This window comes from Bacillus rossius, chromosome 1 (genome assembly GCF_032445375.1).
Source record: "Bacillus rossius redtenbacheri isolate Brsri chromosome 1, Brsri_v3, whole genome shotgun sequence".
Lineage (NCBI taxonomy): Eukaryota > Metazoa > Arthropoda > Insecta > Phasmatodea > Bacillidae > Bacillus > Bacillus rossius.
The window spans coordinates 340,643,222-340,663,700 of NC_086330.1; the positions used below are offsets into that span (position 1 = coordinate 340,643,222).

General features: G+C 33.4%; 1 protein-coding gene across 12 annotated transcripts in view; it reads left to right on the plus strand.

Moving 5' to 3' along the window:
* LOC134528123 (calcium/calmodulin-dependent protein kinase type II alpha chain) overlaps positions 1–20,479 on the plus strand; it is a 349,589-nt gene that overhangs the window by 307,976 nt on the left and 21,134 nt on the right. For 4 of the 12 annotated variants that reach the window (XM_063361424.1, XM_063361425.1, XM_063361426.1 and 1 more), the window contains exon 13: positions 6,785–6,844. The exons of 4 other annotated variants lie outside the window; for them this stretch is intronic. In XM_063361424.1, the coding sequence (XP_063217494.1) occupies positions 6,785–6,844 (60 nt within the window). Of the gene's footprint in view, positions 1–6,784; positions 6,845–16,211; positions 16,362–19,226; positions 19,353–20,479 lie in introns of all 12 variants that reach the window. 4 more of the 12 variants (XM_063361420.1, XM_063361421.1, XM_063361422.1 and 1 more) reach the window with 3 other exon arrangements.

The following is a 20,479-nucleotide window of genomic DNA, read 5'->3' on the forward strand; positions in this document are numbered from 1 at the left end:
TACTTCTTTTACTTTCTTCCTTCACTTCTTTATCTCTTCTTTTACATTTACTTAAAATGTGTAGGAAAGAATTAATTGCAGTGAATCCCATCAATAAATATTTTCCCGATTAATAACAGCTCTCGTAGATGAATAAAATCGATAAAAGTACTGTATAGAATAAGTAACAAAATGTATTTTACCATAAAACAATAGTTTAAAATTTTTCTATTATATTCTATATTAAATTTTGATTAAGTACAGCTTTCAGTGAAAAAGAGAATTTATTTCTATATCTTAATTACTTCGTAAGGCAGTTACAAAACCTCTGGCTATCTTTAAATATGCAGTGTACCAATTTCTTTTCACAGCGTCACAGCATTGGATATTTCATCAGTTTTCTTAATAGTTCAATTTGAACAAAATATTAGATAAAGATGCTAATTAGTTTCATGGCATGTTACTACCTGAACTTTGACTGGAACGTGTGAAAGACGGTCGTTCATTCCGATATTCTCTAGTTATTTATTTATAAGAAATGTAGAGATTGTTCACTTTTTATTCCAGAAAATATACTACAAGGGTTATGTTTATGACACGTGATGAGTGCGTCAGAAAGTGGAGGGGTTCAGACAAGCAGCGGACTGCTAGCTGTTATAGACATTAGCCACTTGCGGTTTGAGTTACATGATCCGACTTATGGAATGGCTTCTATGTCGGAATTTAAATCACTTTTTAAATTGGGCACATCACTTCAGGGACAAGCATGAAAGATTTAGTTTACAATGATGCGACACATCTCAGGGAAGATGTACAATGTCGCTGAAATGACTAGTGCTGTGACAGCCATTTTAATATTGACAATATGTAGAACAAATTCTGACAGAGGGGAAAGGAAAGAGCAAAACCAGTTTGATTTTTTGACACCGTTGGGAAAAATAACCAAAGAACAGGAAATTAATCAAATTAGACGAAGAAAAATTTGCAAGCTTAATCCTCTAAAAAAATTGGTCCTATTAAAAGAATCTTTGCAAGAAAACAGCTTTTTAAATTGCTAAGAAATGCTTGAAAAATTTTTTTTGCTAGGATGTTGGTGGGAAAAATGTCAAACCAAATATAAATATTTTGGTTGAGAAGCTTGGATTAGCTTTTTTAAGAGAGCGATATCCCGAAAACAATACATGGATTTAGCTTATTTCTCGTCAGCATCCAAATACGGAAATTGATGTCACAATATCCATTGGAACAGATACACAATTAATAATTGTGCATGCATATGGAGAAAAACTTTGTTCTGAATAGTTTGCTTATTTTTAAGTCAAAGCAGAAGTCTGGCGAGTACCTCCATAATATTAATTTTGAAAAAATTTAAATTAATATGAATTACTGACAAATTTCTATAAAAAATGTGTTGTCATAGGGTTCAGTTGAATAAAAACTTATGTCATGTCTAAGCAAGGCATGTGAAACTAGCAGACTAGCAACAGTGATGAAAGTGAATCTTCTGTTTTAGTAAAAATTGTTCCAACAAAAAAAAATTCTTATAATTTTTTTGTTGACGCACGGTGGTAACTTTTTACTCCAGTTTCAATATTCTGGAATGGCATATAGTATGTGTTAAATTGATATCTAAGCACTTTGGTAAAATATTGGCGCAGTTAAATTTTTTAGCTATGCCATGAATAAGAGTCTGTTCAAAACAGTTTCTTCAGCCATGCCTTTGCCTTTAAATTTAATGCATATCTGAAAGAAGTTTGTATACTTATTTGTGGGTAAACAGTGAGAGACATAAAATGTGTGGACAGCAATAACAATAAGCTGAGACTTGATTAAGTAACGGGAGGCTAAGGCTGTCTATGTCTAAAAGGAGGTTCTCTGTCTTCTTTTCACATTATAACTAAGGATGTCATACCAAATAACTTATTTAGTTGTCTCATTTGTCTTTACTTCAGTTTAAAATTCTGCTTTAGATATCAGACAACTACTCACCTTTGCGTTCAGTAATACCAAGTTTTCTTCTTCACGATAACGGATTTTTTTTTTCTGAAGATGCTAAGATGCTTTGTTTCAGTAGCTAAATCTACAACACAGCAGTTAATTACTTTGAAGTAGGAATGATATCATGGGATGATAAGCTGTATAATGCAAAGGTTCTAAATTTTTTTTTAATATGTAGTGTAATGCAAATTTATTATCAGAGCAGTGGCTGAATAGCATATAAATTGAAATTAAATTAATACCTATGTTTAATTTTCTTGAGTTAATCACCAAAATATTCTGGATGGAAAATAAGGGTGAATATCAGAAGATACAAATAAGTACTGTAGATTTTTTAACTGATTTTTTATTACTTTTATTTTTCTGACTAAGATTTTTCCAGATGACAGAATTAAAATTAATTAAAATAGCTTTGTTGTAAAGGATATTGTTTCACTTCACGTATTTATATTTATAGACTTAACTTAATTTATTTAGTAAGAATTTTTGTATTATTTTTAATTTTAAAATGCCATTTGTGCTTTTAATAATACTTTATAATTATTTCAGTTAAAATTTACCTACATTTATATTTAATTTAATATTAAAACAAAGTCCAGTGAAAATTGTGTTTTCTTCATTGTACGAGGCTCATATAGAAAGTAAGTTATGATTCTGGTGTAGACTGTCCAGATTGCGATTTTGTTCTTATGTATTGTTGTCAAGTTTATAATCTATTCAAATGAGCTAAACCTACAGAAAACCTTTTCTTATTTTGATATACATAATCATTTTAATTTCAAAGGTTTGTTAGTAGTATTATGAAGCTCGAAGAGAAAATTTGACTAGTGAATAATGAGTGAAATATGAGTGGGGGGAAAAATAATCTCAATGAATGCCCAAATCAGCTCTTAGTAGATAATAAAATGTAGGTACTCTGAAGTTTAAGTGTTTTTGGGCTGTTAATTTTTTTAATTCATTGTAACTTTGAAATGTATTGTAAAACAGTTCATAATTGTGATTTTTTTTTTAAAATGAAAGCTGCTTTATACTGAAGTGTACAAGCAAAACCCGGCAGACATCTGGCCAGTTTTTATTTCTTTATCTCTATATATTTAAAAAATATGGTTTGCTTGTAATCGAGAATCTATATAGCATTTGAAATGGTATTCCATTTTAAACTCACTCACCAAATACTTATCAAAGTCACAATCACTATTTGTTGTTGATGATTAAGGACAGTAAAAATCACAATATACTAATTTTCATGGCGATCAGTTGAACAGTTTAGAAGTTGATGCACTGCAGCGCCATCTAGCAGCGAGTTACAAAAAAAAATGGATAGCATAAAAACCTTCTTCATGAAAAAACACTTCAAAGTGCCAAATTTCATGGCAATCGCTCAAATCAAAAAAGCAAACATTAAAAAAGCATATTTTTTTTTTCATTTACTGGAGGCTGTTTTTTCTTATTCAAACTCATTTACTTGAACTTGACAACAAATGATAAGATTCTGTTATCCATGACTTCTTAAAACTTTTTTTTTAACTTCAAAGTATTAAAAGCTGGACTAACAATGCTCCATCTCATCTGTCCATCACACGTCCGTTCGTCAACCACGTGATATTCAGCCAATCAGATGGCCAAAAAAATTCCATACGTCCATCCATCAAAATCTTGCCAAGCTTTAACTTTCGACGGACGAACGGATGAAATTATAACTTCAAAAAGGTCTTTATTTTAAAGGTTTATTAGGTTGTTTATTTGCTAAGCTGCTTCTGTATTTTGTCCTTAACTTGCCTGTGAACACGTTTTAGGTTTGATATTTGAAGCAACAATTTTCTGAGACACAAAAGTAATTTATATTGTACTGTTACTCAAAATTATATTTAAATAAAATATTTAGAGTTAGTTTAATCATTTATTACTTATTAGTGCTTAGCGTTCATGATCATCAAACTGGTTAACATTTACAAGAAAGTTTCCCTGAAGTTATAAAAATATATTAACGGATTTGCAGATCATTTTGAATCCTCGGCTTGTTACGGACGGATGGCGGACGAACTGGTGACGGATGAACGCATTGGATCATTGTGAGTCCAGCTTTACTGTCTAGAGTCTAGACGTACCCTTACTATCATCACATGTATGGTCTAAATTTGATTTGATTTCTTACTTTCTTAATGTATCTCGTACATACAAACATAATTTTAAAAAAAATTGTTTAATGGGTTGTGTTGTAATGCTATGTAAAAAATGTTAAAATTATGGACCCACTGAAGAAAAAAAACCCAAACTGTGTATGTGTGTAAAACTGTGTGTCTGTGTTTGTGTAACCTGTTGGAAAATGACGGTACAGTTGACATGTACTGTTCACACGCGCCTAACGATCGCAAGGTGTGAACACTCCACCACAAGTGCATGCATGTTTTAGGTGTGACGTGAGCACTGCACTGATGCACTACATAATGTTGCTGTTAAGACACTGCGCATGAGGATACTTTTTCGTCTCGCGTGAGACCTAACTGTACATAAGACATGAATGTGAGAACTGGCAACAAAATGCTGCTGTCATTTTAGAAGATACAAAAAAAAATTTGATTTAAGGGCGTATGTCCCGTTCCAGGTCATGATTTTAGATTTATATTAATCACTGATCAACTTTTAGACATTTTGAATCATTTAACTTTCATGAAATGAAAAATATATATAGTTGCATACTTTTTGCATAATTAGCTGCCAAAGTTACATTTTTAACCTTTTTGGGTTGTACAAATAAGGAGAATTTAATTTATTGCAGAACTGAAACTTTTTAGGATTAACTGCAATGCCACTGGCTACTTCAAGAAATGGTTTGCATTTCTATCACAAAAACTCATTTCATGTTTCTTGGCTGTCAAGATCATAAAAATTTTGAGATTTTTGAAATTTCAGGTAAAATTAATTAATATTTTCTGAAAGAAATGCAAACCATTTCTTGAAGTAGCCAGTGGCATTGCAGTTAATCCTAAAAAGTTTCAGTTCTGCAATAAATTAAATTCTCCTTATTTGTGCAACCCAAAAAGGTTAAAAATGTAACTTTGGCAGCTAATTATGCAAAAAGTATGCAACTATATATATTTTTCATTTCGTGAAAGTTAAACGATTGAAAATGTCTAAAAGTTGATCAGTGATTAATATAAATCTAAAATCATGGAATGGAACGGGACATACACCCTTAAGGGAGAAGTGATTTGGAGTGGGTTGTAAGTGGAGTATTATCTGGCATCCAAACAATGGCATGTTTTAAAACATGCCCCCTTACAACATATTTTCTGCTGATGATGATAATGTGGTCATAGAAATACGGAAAAGTTTGTGTTGCAAATGTAATCACAGATAATTTTGTTATGGAAAATGCCTGTAACTTCATGTTACATTGTTTTGAGTGTCTGTAATTCCTTCTTGCACTATGTGTGAAGATACTTAAAATAATGTTTTATTAATTAGTGATAAGTAATTCAAGAAGATAACAATATCATTAGAGACAGATTCTGAAAAAGTAGACCCTTTCGAATTGTATTGAAATTATATTAGTATAGTAGTTTAGTTAATAATCATTCTCTGCGCATCATTTAGTTGTACAAAAATGTGTTCTGCATCGAAAAAAAAATTTCTTTAATACAAGATGAAGATACTATGTTTCTGAATATTATTTTATTTCTATTTTTTTTATCTTATGCGACATTGATATGCTTTTTATGTTGGCCTACACATGTAAGTTTTTTTATAGTCCAGCATTCGTGTTACTATATCATGTAAACAGAAGCTGCCTGTCAAAATGCTTGTAAAATTGTTTCATATATCTTCGGCATTTAGTTTTTGGTTGGGTATCCTTCTAGGATGTTAGTGGCTTATGAAAGACCATCTGTAGACTGCATCCAATATCCACATTATTCGGGCAAAATTAAATGCTTTTAACTATCTTTTTTCCGTAACTTCCTATATAGTGAAAATAATTTCTTTGTTTAGTTGCAGTAGGAATTCTTAGTGTCATATTGTTACTTGATGCAAGTAGAACCCAGGAAAATAGTTTGGCAGCTTTTCCACAGGTACAAAATATCTTATCTCTTAACTTGATTTCGAAACACAATGTTTCATGCATATCATTGGCAAGAATTCTCCAGAATATTGAAAATTGTCAGCTGACATACAATACTTATTCATCATTTATTATTTATTTCTAATTATTAATTATATTTGAAGGCCATTTACATGAGTTATAAGTATCGGAAGGTAACATTTTTGCGGTTGAAAACCAGACATTTGGTTTCCAAAAACTATTCTGATAACAACTAAAAGTTTGACTCAAGTCAAAATAGCTTATTAACAACATTTTATATTAGTTTTTCTGACCACCGTGTCTATATAATTTCTGAAAATTGTGTTACTGACCCTTATTTATCCTTAAATGTTTTTCCCCATTGTGATCATCAGCATGTGAATATTGTTTGTTAGTTTATCTGGAAGTACAGGTTTTACGTTTTCTCAAAATTTTCAATTTCATCACTACCTTTTATTTAATGCTACATATTTAAAATAAACTAATAAAATAAATAATATATGTATTCTAATGCTGTCTTAAACATAGTTAGGTATGTGTTCTGTGCATGCAATTAAATGCTAGTTCTCTCATCGTGGTTGGATCCCTTTTTTTTTTTTTTTTTACTTGATGCAGTATTGGTAGTGTACAGTCTGTAGTGTAAATTGTAAAAATGGTGCATCTATTGCTCCTGTTTGTGTTTTGTGTGTTTTTGTTCTTGGCATCTCTCGTTCATCTCTCCAACAGACGACAAAGTTAAGGGCGGGGTAGACAGGAGCTCCACTGTCATTGCTAAAGAGCCAGAAGGTAAATGCAAGCCATAATAATAATAATAATAATGATAATAATGTCTATTGTTTCATTTTTCCTATATTTTGTTTTTAAAAAAATAAAGCTACATTTTGCAATTGAAAAATTACACCCTTCAACATATTTAGAAAATAATAATAACCTCGGTTATTCACGGCAATGAACAAAAGTACTTAAATATCGACGGGGTAACATAAACTGACACACTGTAGTTACATTAGTGTATGCATAAATGTATCACTATGTATATCCTAATAAAAATTATAATTACCATTTAATGACAGGCCGGTTTCGGTTATTTGTTCAGCCAAGTGGCAGATTTTTTTAAATATGTAATTGTTATTATAAAACCCACATAAACATCCTTTTGCCTTAAAAATAAATATTGTTCAAACTACTAAAGAATTCTAAAGTTTTGAATGTTTGGCAGTAACAACAAGAACATAGGATTAAAGTTAAACAATGTTGATTAAAGTTAAACAATGTTCAGGAAAATTATTGAGATAGGTAACTAATTGTTGGATACAAATTAAAATAATTTCCTTCAGTTTTATTTTTAGTGACAATGTTAATGCTCTTTTGATTTCTACATGTAAAGTATGGATCTTTTTTTGTTATATAATGCTTAAAGGATATTAAATGTTGTGAAATATTAACATTATATTATTTGTAATTAATTATGAAAAAATTTACATGTCATGCATTTGGAAAAATTCTGCGTGTAACTATAGAAAAATATCATGCTTGCTATTTGTTTGGATTCTTTAAATAGCTACTCAATACTGGGAAGAACAATTCTCTAGTATGTATGAAGCATTCCTTTCATATTGCAAAATTAGCATAGTTCAATTGTGTGCCTTATTTTACAAAGCCATTAAGCCATTTCATTGTGAATGTTCTGTTTAAGCAATTAGCATTTCCATCATTAATTCACTTTTTATGATTTACTGGTCTGGGCATTAACCATTAGCACCTTGTCATACTATCACATTAATCTCTAAGTGGCATAAAGAATTTTTGACAAAAATAATTTAACTTTGTATAACTTAAAATTAAACTTGTATATGTTTTAATTTAATTGATTAATACTTATTATTTCCTGTGTGAAAGGTTAAAAACAGACTAGTTGCTTCTAGTACATAACATACAAAGTATTAGGGCAACATTTATTGCAACATTCTGATTTTCCACTACATTATGTATTTACTGGTAGAATGCTGAATCAACTCAGAAAAAAGTTAGAATAACGGTTTCCACCATCTGGATTTTGCACCAGATTTTCACTTGGCGGCGAAAACTGTTATTTATTCATGCATGACTGTAAAACCATAGGAAACTGAAGATTCTATTTAAGCTGCAATGTTTTCTCAAAAAAAAAATATATATTGTGAACCCCAGATTGAGTCAAACACTCCGAGTTATAACACACAAATAATCATATAATGTATTTACACATTTGCATTATGATTCTGATAAATTAAAAATACAATTTTTGGAAAAACACATCTAATTACTTTTTTGAAATACGTACAACACAAAGTATACAACCAATTCTTCATTGTCAGGCAAATGTGTCACATCATCTACAACCAAGAATACCTCAAATTAATGTCCAAGGCATGTATTTCAATTGCCTGTAAGACTCTGCCTTCTTATAGAGAAATTTACACTTTCAAGTTATTGCAGTTATTTTTACCCACTTTAAAACCATAATTATATGTCTTATATAAGATACTTGTGTGATTGTAGGGCAAGGTATGAAATCTGGAGGGAAAATATTATTTTTAAGCATCGTTCAGTGCCCATGATTCAGACCATACTAGCATCTAAGGACCAGTGTAAAACAAAATTTTAAACTTGTAATAACTTTGTACCATTACACCTCATACTTTTATTTGCATCTAGTCTGAAGTGTAACAAAAAAAATAGCACGTGTAACTCAGTACATGTGATAGAAATGAAACTTCTTTGACAATTCAAACCTCGACTCATAAGTATATCGTAAGGGGTAAAATGGCAGAGAGATAAAAAGAGAGAAAGAAGCAATTTTCTAAATAAACATGAAGTAACAGAACAATTATTTACCAATCAATAATGATTAATTAACAATAAATAATACTCACTTTTTAAATAATCATAACATAAAATGTTATGTTAAGATTTTCAGGACTCCATCTATAGCATGAAATCAATTCTAACTACAATTTATACATGTTTTAAAAAGTAAATAAACTTCTGTGAATTTTTTCTCAACTACATTTATAATATTACTTAGTATTACCCAGCAAAACCATTTATACAATTTAATAACAAGATAACATAGCATGCGGTTTTTTGGCTTTCATTTCTTTTTCAATTATTAAGAAACCTAACATGTATTAAATTTATTAAAATAGAAATAAGTTAATAAACATGAATAAAAAAAATTATTACACACTTCAAAATAACAGCTTAGGATATCAGTAAAAATATTGATTAATTAACAATGAATATGTTGAAATACTCACACCAAAAAGAAATTTTTTTAGCAAATATCAAAGCTAGTATTGAATATAATAAATTAGTTTTTAACTTAATAGAATATTATGTATAGGTTAGATGTAATCAAGCATTCTAATAGACTGATTTTGTAGTTCTGCAAAAATCACCATATCATTAAGTTATAGTGCAACAAATTCTGCCAGTAGGCTACATAGACATACTGCAATGCATTCATAGGCATTTATAATGTTCTGTCGTCGAATGAATGACCAATCAGTAACATGTCCACTGTTGAAAACTAGACTGCACGTACCTACCTTACGTTAATTTGTTACATTATAACCATATTGCCACAAAGTGAAACTAAAAAGATTAATATTCTACGCACGGAAATTATTTTAAAATTTTTTAACAAGCATATTTTTAGTTGGACTTAAAATATTTACACCCTCATGGACTCATAATAATAACACAATGTGAGATTTAGTTAAATAATAATTTATGAAAAACATTTACCCCATCAAACTAAAGCATGAAAAGCATTATACAAGCAAAACATATTTAGTCACACAACTGAAATAATGCATACTTGAAAGAATGCCATTTTTTATTTGTTTGGGTATATGGCCCCAATATGGCCACAATAAACTCAAACGCCGTTGTGTTGCCCTCTGCCCAAATACTCCCTAAAGTCTGGATGGCGTCAGGCGCAGGCGGGTCCCTATCGCCCCTACCCGCCTATCCCTGCAGCATGGCGGGGTTCAACCTGAGCCGCACACCACGTGGAGCCCGACAAGTTCTCTGCACCCTCCGCAACCTATTAGCATCAGAAATCGTTTTACATCAATGTTTCACGAAAACATTCCATTAAAATTCGGCCTTGAAATTTTACTCCCATTGTGTCCAAAGAAGTTTCACTTCAAGAATTACTTCATAGAATGGTATTTAGAACTGAAATCATAATTCATTAAAATAAGGTTTTCAGAAATAAATTAACTATTTGTTTGAAACACTGCAAAGTTATTACCAAGCTTTAGTAGTTTTTAAATACGAATTTAAGGCTCCTTATTCCTTTACTGGTTCAGATACACAAAAATTTTAAGTAACTTGTTTTCTACAAAATCAGATTATTTTTTTTTGCGAGATCTAGCCAAAATTTTTGGACACATCTAGTGGCTGCCTTGAAATAGTTCAGAGACAGTTGTCTGTGATTGAAAGCTGTGGGCTGTTCACGAGTTTCCAACATTTTTTTTTTTTTTCAACACGGTAGGTAATAGGTACATTGTCTTAATGTTCCATTCTCAGTTTCTGTTTCCATCAATTGTAAGGACTTTGAATGTGGCAAAAAAAGCTGTGACCATAAAATAATCAGATGCCACTCACAGACTATCCAATAATAATGAAAGTTTTCTCAATGCCCTCACTATTTCTGCAACTTGGTTAGGCATTTTGTTTTATTTAGATGGGCACCACAAAGATAATTTTAACATTTTTAAAAAGTCTTTATTTTGGCTTCAAAACAGTTGACACATGACCTGCCATTTTGTAGCGACTGCCAATTTTTGGAATATTTAAGCTGGTAAAAATCCATTACTGTCTAATTTTAATGGTTATAGGTGCATCAGGTCTCAATAAAGTGTTTTGTTAGCCCTTCTAATGTATTTTCGTGATTATGAGCTAATTATATTCTTCAGTAACTCTCACGTCTCAGAGAGAATCTAGGTTTGGATTCATAAGGTAATTTTCTAAATAAAAGATTTAAACTACAACTAAGTATTATTTCTATAGATCTTATATTTCTGAGTATGTTTCATTAGCTTACCTATTTCAATTCTTTTTAAATTTTATAACATCACAAGTTCAAGAAATAATATTTATTTTAATGTCCGCACACCATTCCTGTGGTAACTTTATAGAAAAAGTTTCTATAACTACTGTGTACTTGCTAAATTTACATATTGCTGACTTTTTTGAAAGCATTATAATCACATTATAATATTTTTGTCTTGTTCACTACTTATGCCACAAACTATTTTTATTGCCTATTCATATTTTTAAATTCTTTTCACATTTGCGCACTTCATTTTCATTCACTTTTTCTATGCATGAATCTAATTCTATGGGTCTTTATAAATATGCTACTTTAAGTCAGTTGTATAGTGGCTGTAACATTGCGTTAAGTCTGCTATTGGTTTTTAACGTTTTTACTCATATGCTATTAAATTTGCAGAGCTGCATAGATAATTAATTATTTATGCAAAATATATTTTTGGGTGGTTATTTTTTATAGTGTTGATGATGTTTCAGAGTTTCTTATAAGGATGTCGATCAGTATCTAATTAAAATTTATTTTTAGTTGGTAATATTCAGTAGTTAGTTACCTATATTTTAAATTTTGAAATGTTTTCATAAATTATTTATTTATTTTAGATTTTGTCCTACATACACATGATAGTAAACTATCCATTTTCTTGCATTATGTGCTGTGTGGTTTATAAAATAAATTTTAAATCACACATATGAAGCTGTAAATCATGTAAACATTTTACCACAGTTAAGTAATTTCCATATAACTCACATATCCTTCAAAGCTCTCAGTAAGTGGAGGCTAGGAAGACATAATAGTATACACATACATCATATTTCATGATGAAGTTCTCGTGTTTGTTATTAAAGATACCTAAAGTGGATAAAATTTATTGTGAACAATCAGATTTTTAAAAAAATATTGGTTTTATTTTTTAACTGTCATATTTTAGTTAGTCGTGATGAGAAAATGTCTGAGTGTGCTACTGTTTCAATCTTGTTGCTGAGTCTTTAATGTAATGTTCTTGCTTTTGGGCAGCTTTTTTCTCTTCCCACCTTCTTCTTGGTCCTAACATAAGCTTCCTCATTTCTCTCAGCTCACACTCTCAGTAATTATGTCAGACTATTTCTGTAATATCATTCTGCTAGGTTTTTTTTTTTTTAAATCTCATTCAGTTTATGTACATTGTACAAAATCAAAGTATATTGCAGGCTTCCGCAGCCATTGCCTGATCAATTATTTTTCTTTCGAAGCTGAGCCAAGTCGCAGTCTCAACTCTGAAGACTTCTGCCACAGTGAAAAATGGAAGGTGGTACTTACAACCACTGCAACATGACTTAACCTCGAAAGCCAACTTTAGTTAATTGTACAAAAACGTTCATGCATAATTGTTTTTCTTGTTCACTGGCAACATACTTGTGATGAACTTAATTTCTTTTGTTCTGATTTGTTCTTCCGAACGTCTCTCGTATCTTCTGACAGAGTCTCAGTTGCATAGCCATGGGTGACTGTATCATGGTATACATTGTGTGCAGTATTATTTTGTATTTCAGACATAACACTTTTATTCACAAAAATTCACTCCCATACTGTGAATACCTCTTCTTGATATTCAATGTATTTTTTAAGTCATACTTCTTTAGGTGCATTGTGAAAAAAATGAAACGAGTGAATTTTTACGATGCGCACACACCATGCAATGAATTTTTCACAGGATGAAAAAGAGGCTACATACAAATAAATATTATATATGTGTTTTAAATCTTATGCTTAAGTGATGATATTGAATAATGGTCCATATAATTGAAAACATTTATTTATTGTGAATATTAGAGATAAAAATTGTGTTTATAAACTTTTTTCAAGTTTATGTATATTAATGAGGTTATGTTCTGGGGTTGACTGTGCCCCTAAAGGGGGAGAAGGAGGGGTTAAAGATCCAAAAATGTTGAAAATTTAAAAAATTTATTCTTTTTCATTTTAAGTGTTTCCGATCCAAAAGGTTGGGTCATGATGGAAACTGTGCCCGGGGAGGAAGGAGTAAGCCTGTTAAATTTCGAAAATTTTAAAAATATATTCTTTTCTATTTAGAGTGTTTCTGAGATCGGGTTTTGACTTTCTCCTCCTCAGAAGGGGGAGAGTATAATGACCCTAAATTTTGAAATTTTTAAAAACATATTCTTTATGATTTAGAGTGTTTCCGAATTCAGGTTATGGTGGAAAATGTTCCCGGGGTTCGACTTTCTCCCCCTCAGAGGGAGGAGGGGTTAAACACCCTAAATTTTGACTCTTTTTAGGGAGGGGGAGAATGGAGTGATTTTGATATCCAATAGGTTGGGTTATGGTGGAAAATGTGCCGGGGGAAGGGGTGTTGAAAGCCCTAAAAACTTTAATGCTCCCGTAACCCGCCTTTGGAGGCTGATTTTAGGAAAAATCCATGCTCATGTAATGTGTATGTAATATAAAAAACATCCCTGCCGAGTTTCAAACCTGTGATACTTGAAAGACGGTCTAGAGCTTTCATTTTACCTAGAACTCACAAATTTAGATCAGGCTTCCTTTAAATTAGTTTTTCAAAACCATAAATGTTTGTTGTATTATGTATCTAATGTAATATTTAACTGGAAAGCTAAAACCATTGTTGTCTTAATTTTTATTAATTAATTAATGTCTGCATTTCTGTGGTAATGCTGTAGTGCTAATGTGATGTGGTAAACAATAAAGTAGAAAATGGGTAATGACCACTGTATCAAACATGGCGAAATTTTATTTTGAGACTAAAAGTAATAAAATAAACTTAAAGTTTAGAAGAAAAAAAGCTTTTATCATTGAATGAACTAAAAATAAAATAATTAAATTTATAATTAAGTTTTTTTGTCCAACAGCCAAATAATGTACAACTCTGTATAACTAAAAGCATGAGGTGCTTGATATAATTTTTCTTAAATGTTCTATCACTATTTTTAGGATGTAGTCATTACGAAAATTAATTCATGAAATTAATAACAATATGAACTTTAAAAATAGTAATTGGGAGCTTGATATATTTGTCTAAAAAAATTTTATCACTAATAACAAAATGGTTTGTAATAGATTTTCTATCACTAATTTTAGTATATAGTCAATATAAAAATTTTAGGATATAGTCATTATGAAAATTTTAGGATATGGTCATCACAAAAATGAAAGAGACAGCACCTCCCGCTTTTAGTTATACAGACTTTTGGTGCATTATTCGGCTGTTGGAGAAAAATTTAATTTTAATTTTTTTTAATTTTTAGTTTATTCAACGATAAAGATGGGTTTTTTTTTTTTTTTTAATTTTTAACTATAAATTTTTCAGCCTGTAAATGATGTTAGTTTCATTCCCCTCTGCTGAATGATCTACCGTAATCTCATGAATGCACGTGGGACAGATATTCCAAGCAGCGCAAGGGGGTGGTGGGCGTGCAGCATGCAGCGTGTACTTTGGCAGCTTGTCGCCACGACAGCCGCGTCAGGCTGGCGCTGTGATTGTTTGACGCTGCCATTGTGCTCTTTATTTACGGACACTTCGGCCCCAAGGCAGGCTATAAATAGTGCACACCTGAGAGGGAGGCCTGGCGGCAGAACAGTCAGTTGTGGATTCAGACTCTCGGGCAGTGCCTGGTGTCCTCCCACTGGTTGGATTTCACACGTGCATTTCGTTGCCGTTTATTTCTACCGCAGGGGTTACGTTATCTTTAAAAAAAAATTAAATTACTATCCTTTTACTGCTAATGAAATTATATTGTTCTGAGCTATATGAACACCGAGCTATTTAAAATGGTTTAAGATCTTTATGGTTGTAAACAAAACAGTTTGGTTGACATTGCTATGGTAGTTTAAAAATTTTTGGGTCTAATGGTTATGAATGCTTTTTTCTTCTTTCGTGAGTGTGTATTGTCATGCGGCCGTATTTACGATGAAGTGCACTTGAGATCATGACTGAAGAGGCCTAGGTGTGTGACCGGTAAGCTGTCACTGGATAGCGAGTGGCACGCAGATCTGTAACAATTGGAGCGTTGTGTAGTCGGTTGATCGGCAGCGATCAGCCAGACGAGGAGCCAGGGCTGGCCATGCTGCAGTCGAAAGGTAAGTGAGTTGCTGGTTGACATTTCTTTTTTCTTTTGCGGTTTGGAGGGAATTAGAAACTGAAAGAAGATAAACTCCGCTGCGATTTTGCCACTGCCCGACACACAGTTTCGACTTACGGCCCGGTCTTGCCCGTGATGTTGGTTATTTTATATTTATGATATTACCATGATAAACATGGTTCTTTAGTATTTGTTTATTCTCCACAAATTTTACCAGATATTTACTGAGAGTTATTTTCGAGGTATAAAATGTCATGGAAGGAAAGCTTTACCATAATATCCACTACCTAAAATTGTATTCATTTAAAAATTTGTATTTATGACAAAGTATAATTTTGGTTTCCACCAGAGTTTTCTGGAAATTGTGTTGGATTTTGGTTCTTGGCCATCTTTTAAGTTCAAAGTCTCGGTTATTTTGTTGAATGCTTAAATCTCTGAGCACCCAGTACCATGGACGTCGAGCGAGAGTAAGTGTCCGGTAACAAATAATTGAAAGAGTATGATTTGAAGCTTTTTTTTTTATCATATAGGTAACCTTGAGTTTTTGTCATTCTTCTCCCCCCCTTTAAGAAATAATCCTGAATCTTCCCTTAAACACTTCCATGACTTTTTACTGCTATTAGATAACAAGTAGTAAATATCTGAGAGGCAAAATTTGTGACCAACTATGTAATGCAAAAAAGATATTATGATAAATTCATATGAATAACCTTTAAGTAATAGGTAATGATGACAATAAAATGAAATAACCTACATGAACATGTGAGACAGTGCCTTGATAATTGTGCTTGAAAAAGCTTTGAAAAGGATTTCAATGACGTGGTTTAAAGGTGTGTGCAGCAGAATATTTTATCGATCCGTCGGCCCGGAGGATGTAACCGCACGCATGCCGCCACTGTTCTGCATGCGCCGCGACGGGTGTTGTCACGTCTTCTCTCTTGTGTTGCGCTGTCGCGGCCAGGGGGCTACCAGCCCGGCTCCACCCCCCCGCAGTCGCCGGTCGTGGCGCCGCCGGCGACCGCCAAGGTGATAACGACGGTGGGCTTCGTGCCGCCCGCGCCCTCCACGTCAGGGCTCAGCATCAGCGCGGTCTTGTTGCAGGGCGTTCAAGGTACACGCCGGCGTGCCGTGGCCCCCTAACCGTCCGGCCGTCTCGCCTCCACTAACCGCCTGCCCCGCTGCCCTCACTTCTCCCGTAGGTCTAACCGAGTCTTGTCGCTGAGCCACGCTGGACGTACTTCACGCATTTCGTGGCTTTGTCGGGTTTGTGATGTGGTTTCCCAAACACTGCAATGCGATGCAGTACTCTCCTGTGTATTGTTGGTACTCTGTACAATGGCGTTTTCAAGTTAGCGTTACCATTTACTTGTGTCTTTTTTTTTTTGTTCCAGGAAATGCTTGCATGTCATTACAGTGCTTTTACAACAAATTTGTAATTTTAGTAAGACACAATTTTTCAGAAGGCAGCCTGATGGCTTAGATTATAACACGTAACTCGCTTACACTAAGACAACTGACAAAAGTTGTGGGCAGTTACTTTAGTAACAACTAATATTGCGTGGATCTATTCCAAAAACCTCCCATTGTAATTCAACTTCACAGATCGGAAATTTCGTTACAGAATAAACACAACTAGCAACAATTTAAATTGTGTCGTACTGACATTTTCATTTACATCATGCATCTGCTTACCATTAGAGGCTGTGTTTTTCAATCTTTATAACATCATCATCCAGCCATCATCATCTATCCATCATCATCATCATCATATGCTTCCAGCCTGTGACTGGGTCAGCCTCCATCTTCCTCTGTCACTACACCATTACTCCTCCTTCACTCATGTTCCACTCTTTTTTCCTTCTCCTGCATTATTCAGTTATCTGCTCTTTCCGCCTCCTCCTTGGTGTTCCTTGCGGCCTTCTTCGAGTGTACTTCATTTTCCTAGGCAGCTTCTCTTTTCCTATCCTCTGGACATGGCTGGATTACCTCATACATACTTGCTTTTTCCATTATCTCATTCAAGATCTGTACTCCTGCTCTTGCTTGCAGAGTCTCATTCCTGATCCTGTCTCGCCTTGTAATTAACAATATACTCCTCATAAACTTAATTCCTATTTCTTTGATCTTCCCAGAATCTCTCTTATCCACAGTCCAAGTCTCTGGCACATAAGAGACTATGGGCACATAGTAGGTATTGTACAACACTTCTTTGCATTTTAATGGCACCTCTGTCTTCCATACCAAATCCCTTATACAACTGTAGAAAGCATCTCATTGTTGTCCTCTCCTTACTATTTCCTCCTTGTTTTTGCTCCCCCCCCCCCTTTTTTTTTTCCAATACATACACTTCCTAAATACTTGAAGCTTTCCACCTGTTTCAACTCAACACCATACGATTCATTACAACTCAGTTTATGGTGGAGTGCTTTCAAGTTCTTGTCGCAGGTGCATCTTACCTAAACAACATAACTATTAAAAATTGAGGAAAAAAACATATGATGAAAATGTTTCTGTGTTTGGCATGTGATGTGGGTGCATACTCAGAGAGCAGAACATAACAAAATTGGGGAAAAGTTCAGCGGGCTGTAAGACTCACGAAATGTAAGTGCGCTCGAGATATTATCAGACTATTTTATAGTCAAAGGATTGAAGTCATTGTTCATGCTTGTGGTGTCAACCACTTGTACCCATTCAGGTTGGCTCAGCTAACAAACTAACAGTCATGTTGAAGTTCCAGTTAGTCCACTATGCCGTTCTGCAGCTACAGTTCCTCCGCCATTTACCTGTGCAATATTTATTGCCAGTTGAATAACCATCAAACTGCCTTTCTGCTGCTGAGTGTGGCTTGGAGCATACAGTAATGATAGATGTAGGCCGATTCTTGTCTTCTGCAAATGACTCCCAACACTGGCTTGTGATTGTCCAACAGAACGCTCAGATTCTGTTAATGTAAACAAAGCTGTATACGTTTGTTTACGAATGTTTCATCAAAAGACCAATGTTTGTGATTTAAGTTATTCAACTTGAATCAATTTGTTGTTGGACATATTTGAATTAACTTGTCGTGAAATATCAAACACTTGCTGCATACGATCTTAGGCATTCAGACATACATTTTTGATGATTCTGTTTAAAAATGAGCTTGTAGGGCTCAAAGATTATCTACTTTGTGGCTCGCACAGACAGTCTATGTCCTTGTGTAGTCTATGGCTTGGAATGAGCACCTGTGTCTCCGGAAACCTGACTTCGGTGCTCACTTCGTTGCTGTGAACGAGATTCACCGAAACATGTTTGATTACTGAGCATGGATGGAATGCTTGAAACAAGGTGTGCGAAACCGTGGGAACGCCCGTCACTCGTGTCCCTCCCACGCGATGCTGACCAGGTAGAAGAACCATACTTGCTGTCATGTGTGTGTCACGTGGAACATTAGCCGTTTTGATCGTCGGCCAAACTGTAGCTAGTCACCTAGCACAGCACGACAGCAATGCACTTTCCCACAAGTCTTTGTTTCAGGCCCTCCCCCTGGTGAACATCGTGGTAGGCATGACTTAATGCGCTTAGAGGACAGTGCAGCACACAACATAATATGCTCTTCCCTTTCACTGCATAATTGTTCACATTATTTTGCATGTGAACTAAATACATCTTCATTGTTTCAATTCCTTAGTGTCTGGTTGATTTAATTTTTTTTTTCTTTTAATTTTTTCACTGGTGACTTGGAATGATTTTGGTGATTTACATAATTTTACGAAAAACCTATTTAACGTGCACTTAAGCTTTTTTTTTTCATCATAATGCACTGTTGTTTTGAAAACCATGTTTTAGTTTGTAACTTTTGCATGAGTGCATGTATGCAGTGGTCATTAATTGATGTGTTACTTTTTTTTTTTTTTCGAGCAGCATGTTACAATCTGCTGCATTCTAAATGTGGCTTGCATGTTTACTAACTTACCCATCATTTTGTTTGCACCAGGCGGATCAAGTGCTGAAGAAAATGGTTGCAATTCATTTGGTGAGTGCAGAAAGAGTTTAGAAGTCCCGAGCACGACACCTAGACGAGCATGCCTTAACTTGCTTCATAGCCAATCAAATTGCACCGGTGAGTTAGCTGGGAGCTATTATTTTTTAAGGACATTATACACTGTTGTTTCTCTCAGTTTGATTTTTAGTTTGACTTAGGAAAGACTCCACCTGCAGGAAAATGTTATGAACGTTACTGTTTGTAGGTATTTACTTCTGCTGGTTGCGTGCAGTTATCCACTTGGTATCGTATCGTGCCATGCACTAAGACATGCACATTCCTTTTGTTTGTTATTTATTTCCTGCAACACACCTATAAGTAACAGAATAAATGTTTCATTATTGAAAAAGTATTTGATTCATATTCTTTGAAGATTTTTTCATAACAAACACTTTTCCGTCGGCACGGCATGTTAAGCAGAATCTTGACCATGTTATTGCTCATTTTCACGTTATGGTAATCATCTATTACATCTGCATTTAACATTTACATTTACATGTTAGCCCAAATAACCCCATATGTTAAATTCTTTCTGTTTAGTCATATTAATATGTTTAATTTTTACATGAACAGTTTTTAATGGGACCTGCGTATTTAACTGAATCACAATCATGTTATTTTATACTGATTTTTATCGGTATATGTACATTTTAACCATAACAATTTTAAGTGTTAAAACGTAAATGGTTCATTATGAAAAAAGTTTTATTTTCATGATTCTAGATAATTTTAACATCCTCATCAGCCATACATGTGCAAGTGATTATCTTTTACTACGAACTTGTCATATTAATAAAAAATATGTTATTTTATTAGTATGACATGCATAGGAGACTAGAAAAACATTACTTTCGCACAATATTTGGTGTAGTGAATAGTCTTTGATCCGGCTAGTTCAGGAACACGGCCAGCCGGATTGGAAATTTTTGCTGCATTGTTCAATGTCACTATAGTTTTAATGTGAATACCAAACTAAATTTATATACATTAAAATGATATTTAAAACAAGTTGTAGTAAGTTGTCGATAGAAAGAAGCAATACAGATGAGCGTAACTATTCAAAAAAGTATTCGGTAACACGTTGAGTCCACAACTTCAAAAAAAAAAAACTACAACAATGTATCCGCGAAATGTGAACTGTGACCCGCTATAAAACAGGAAACACTGAACTAAAATGAAAAACGACAGAGACAGTAAACTCTGAG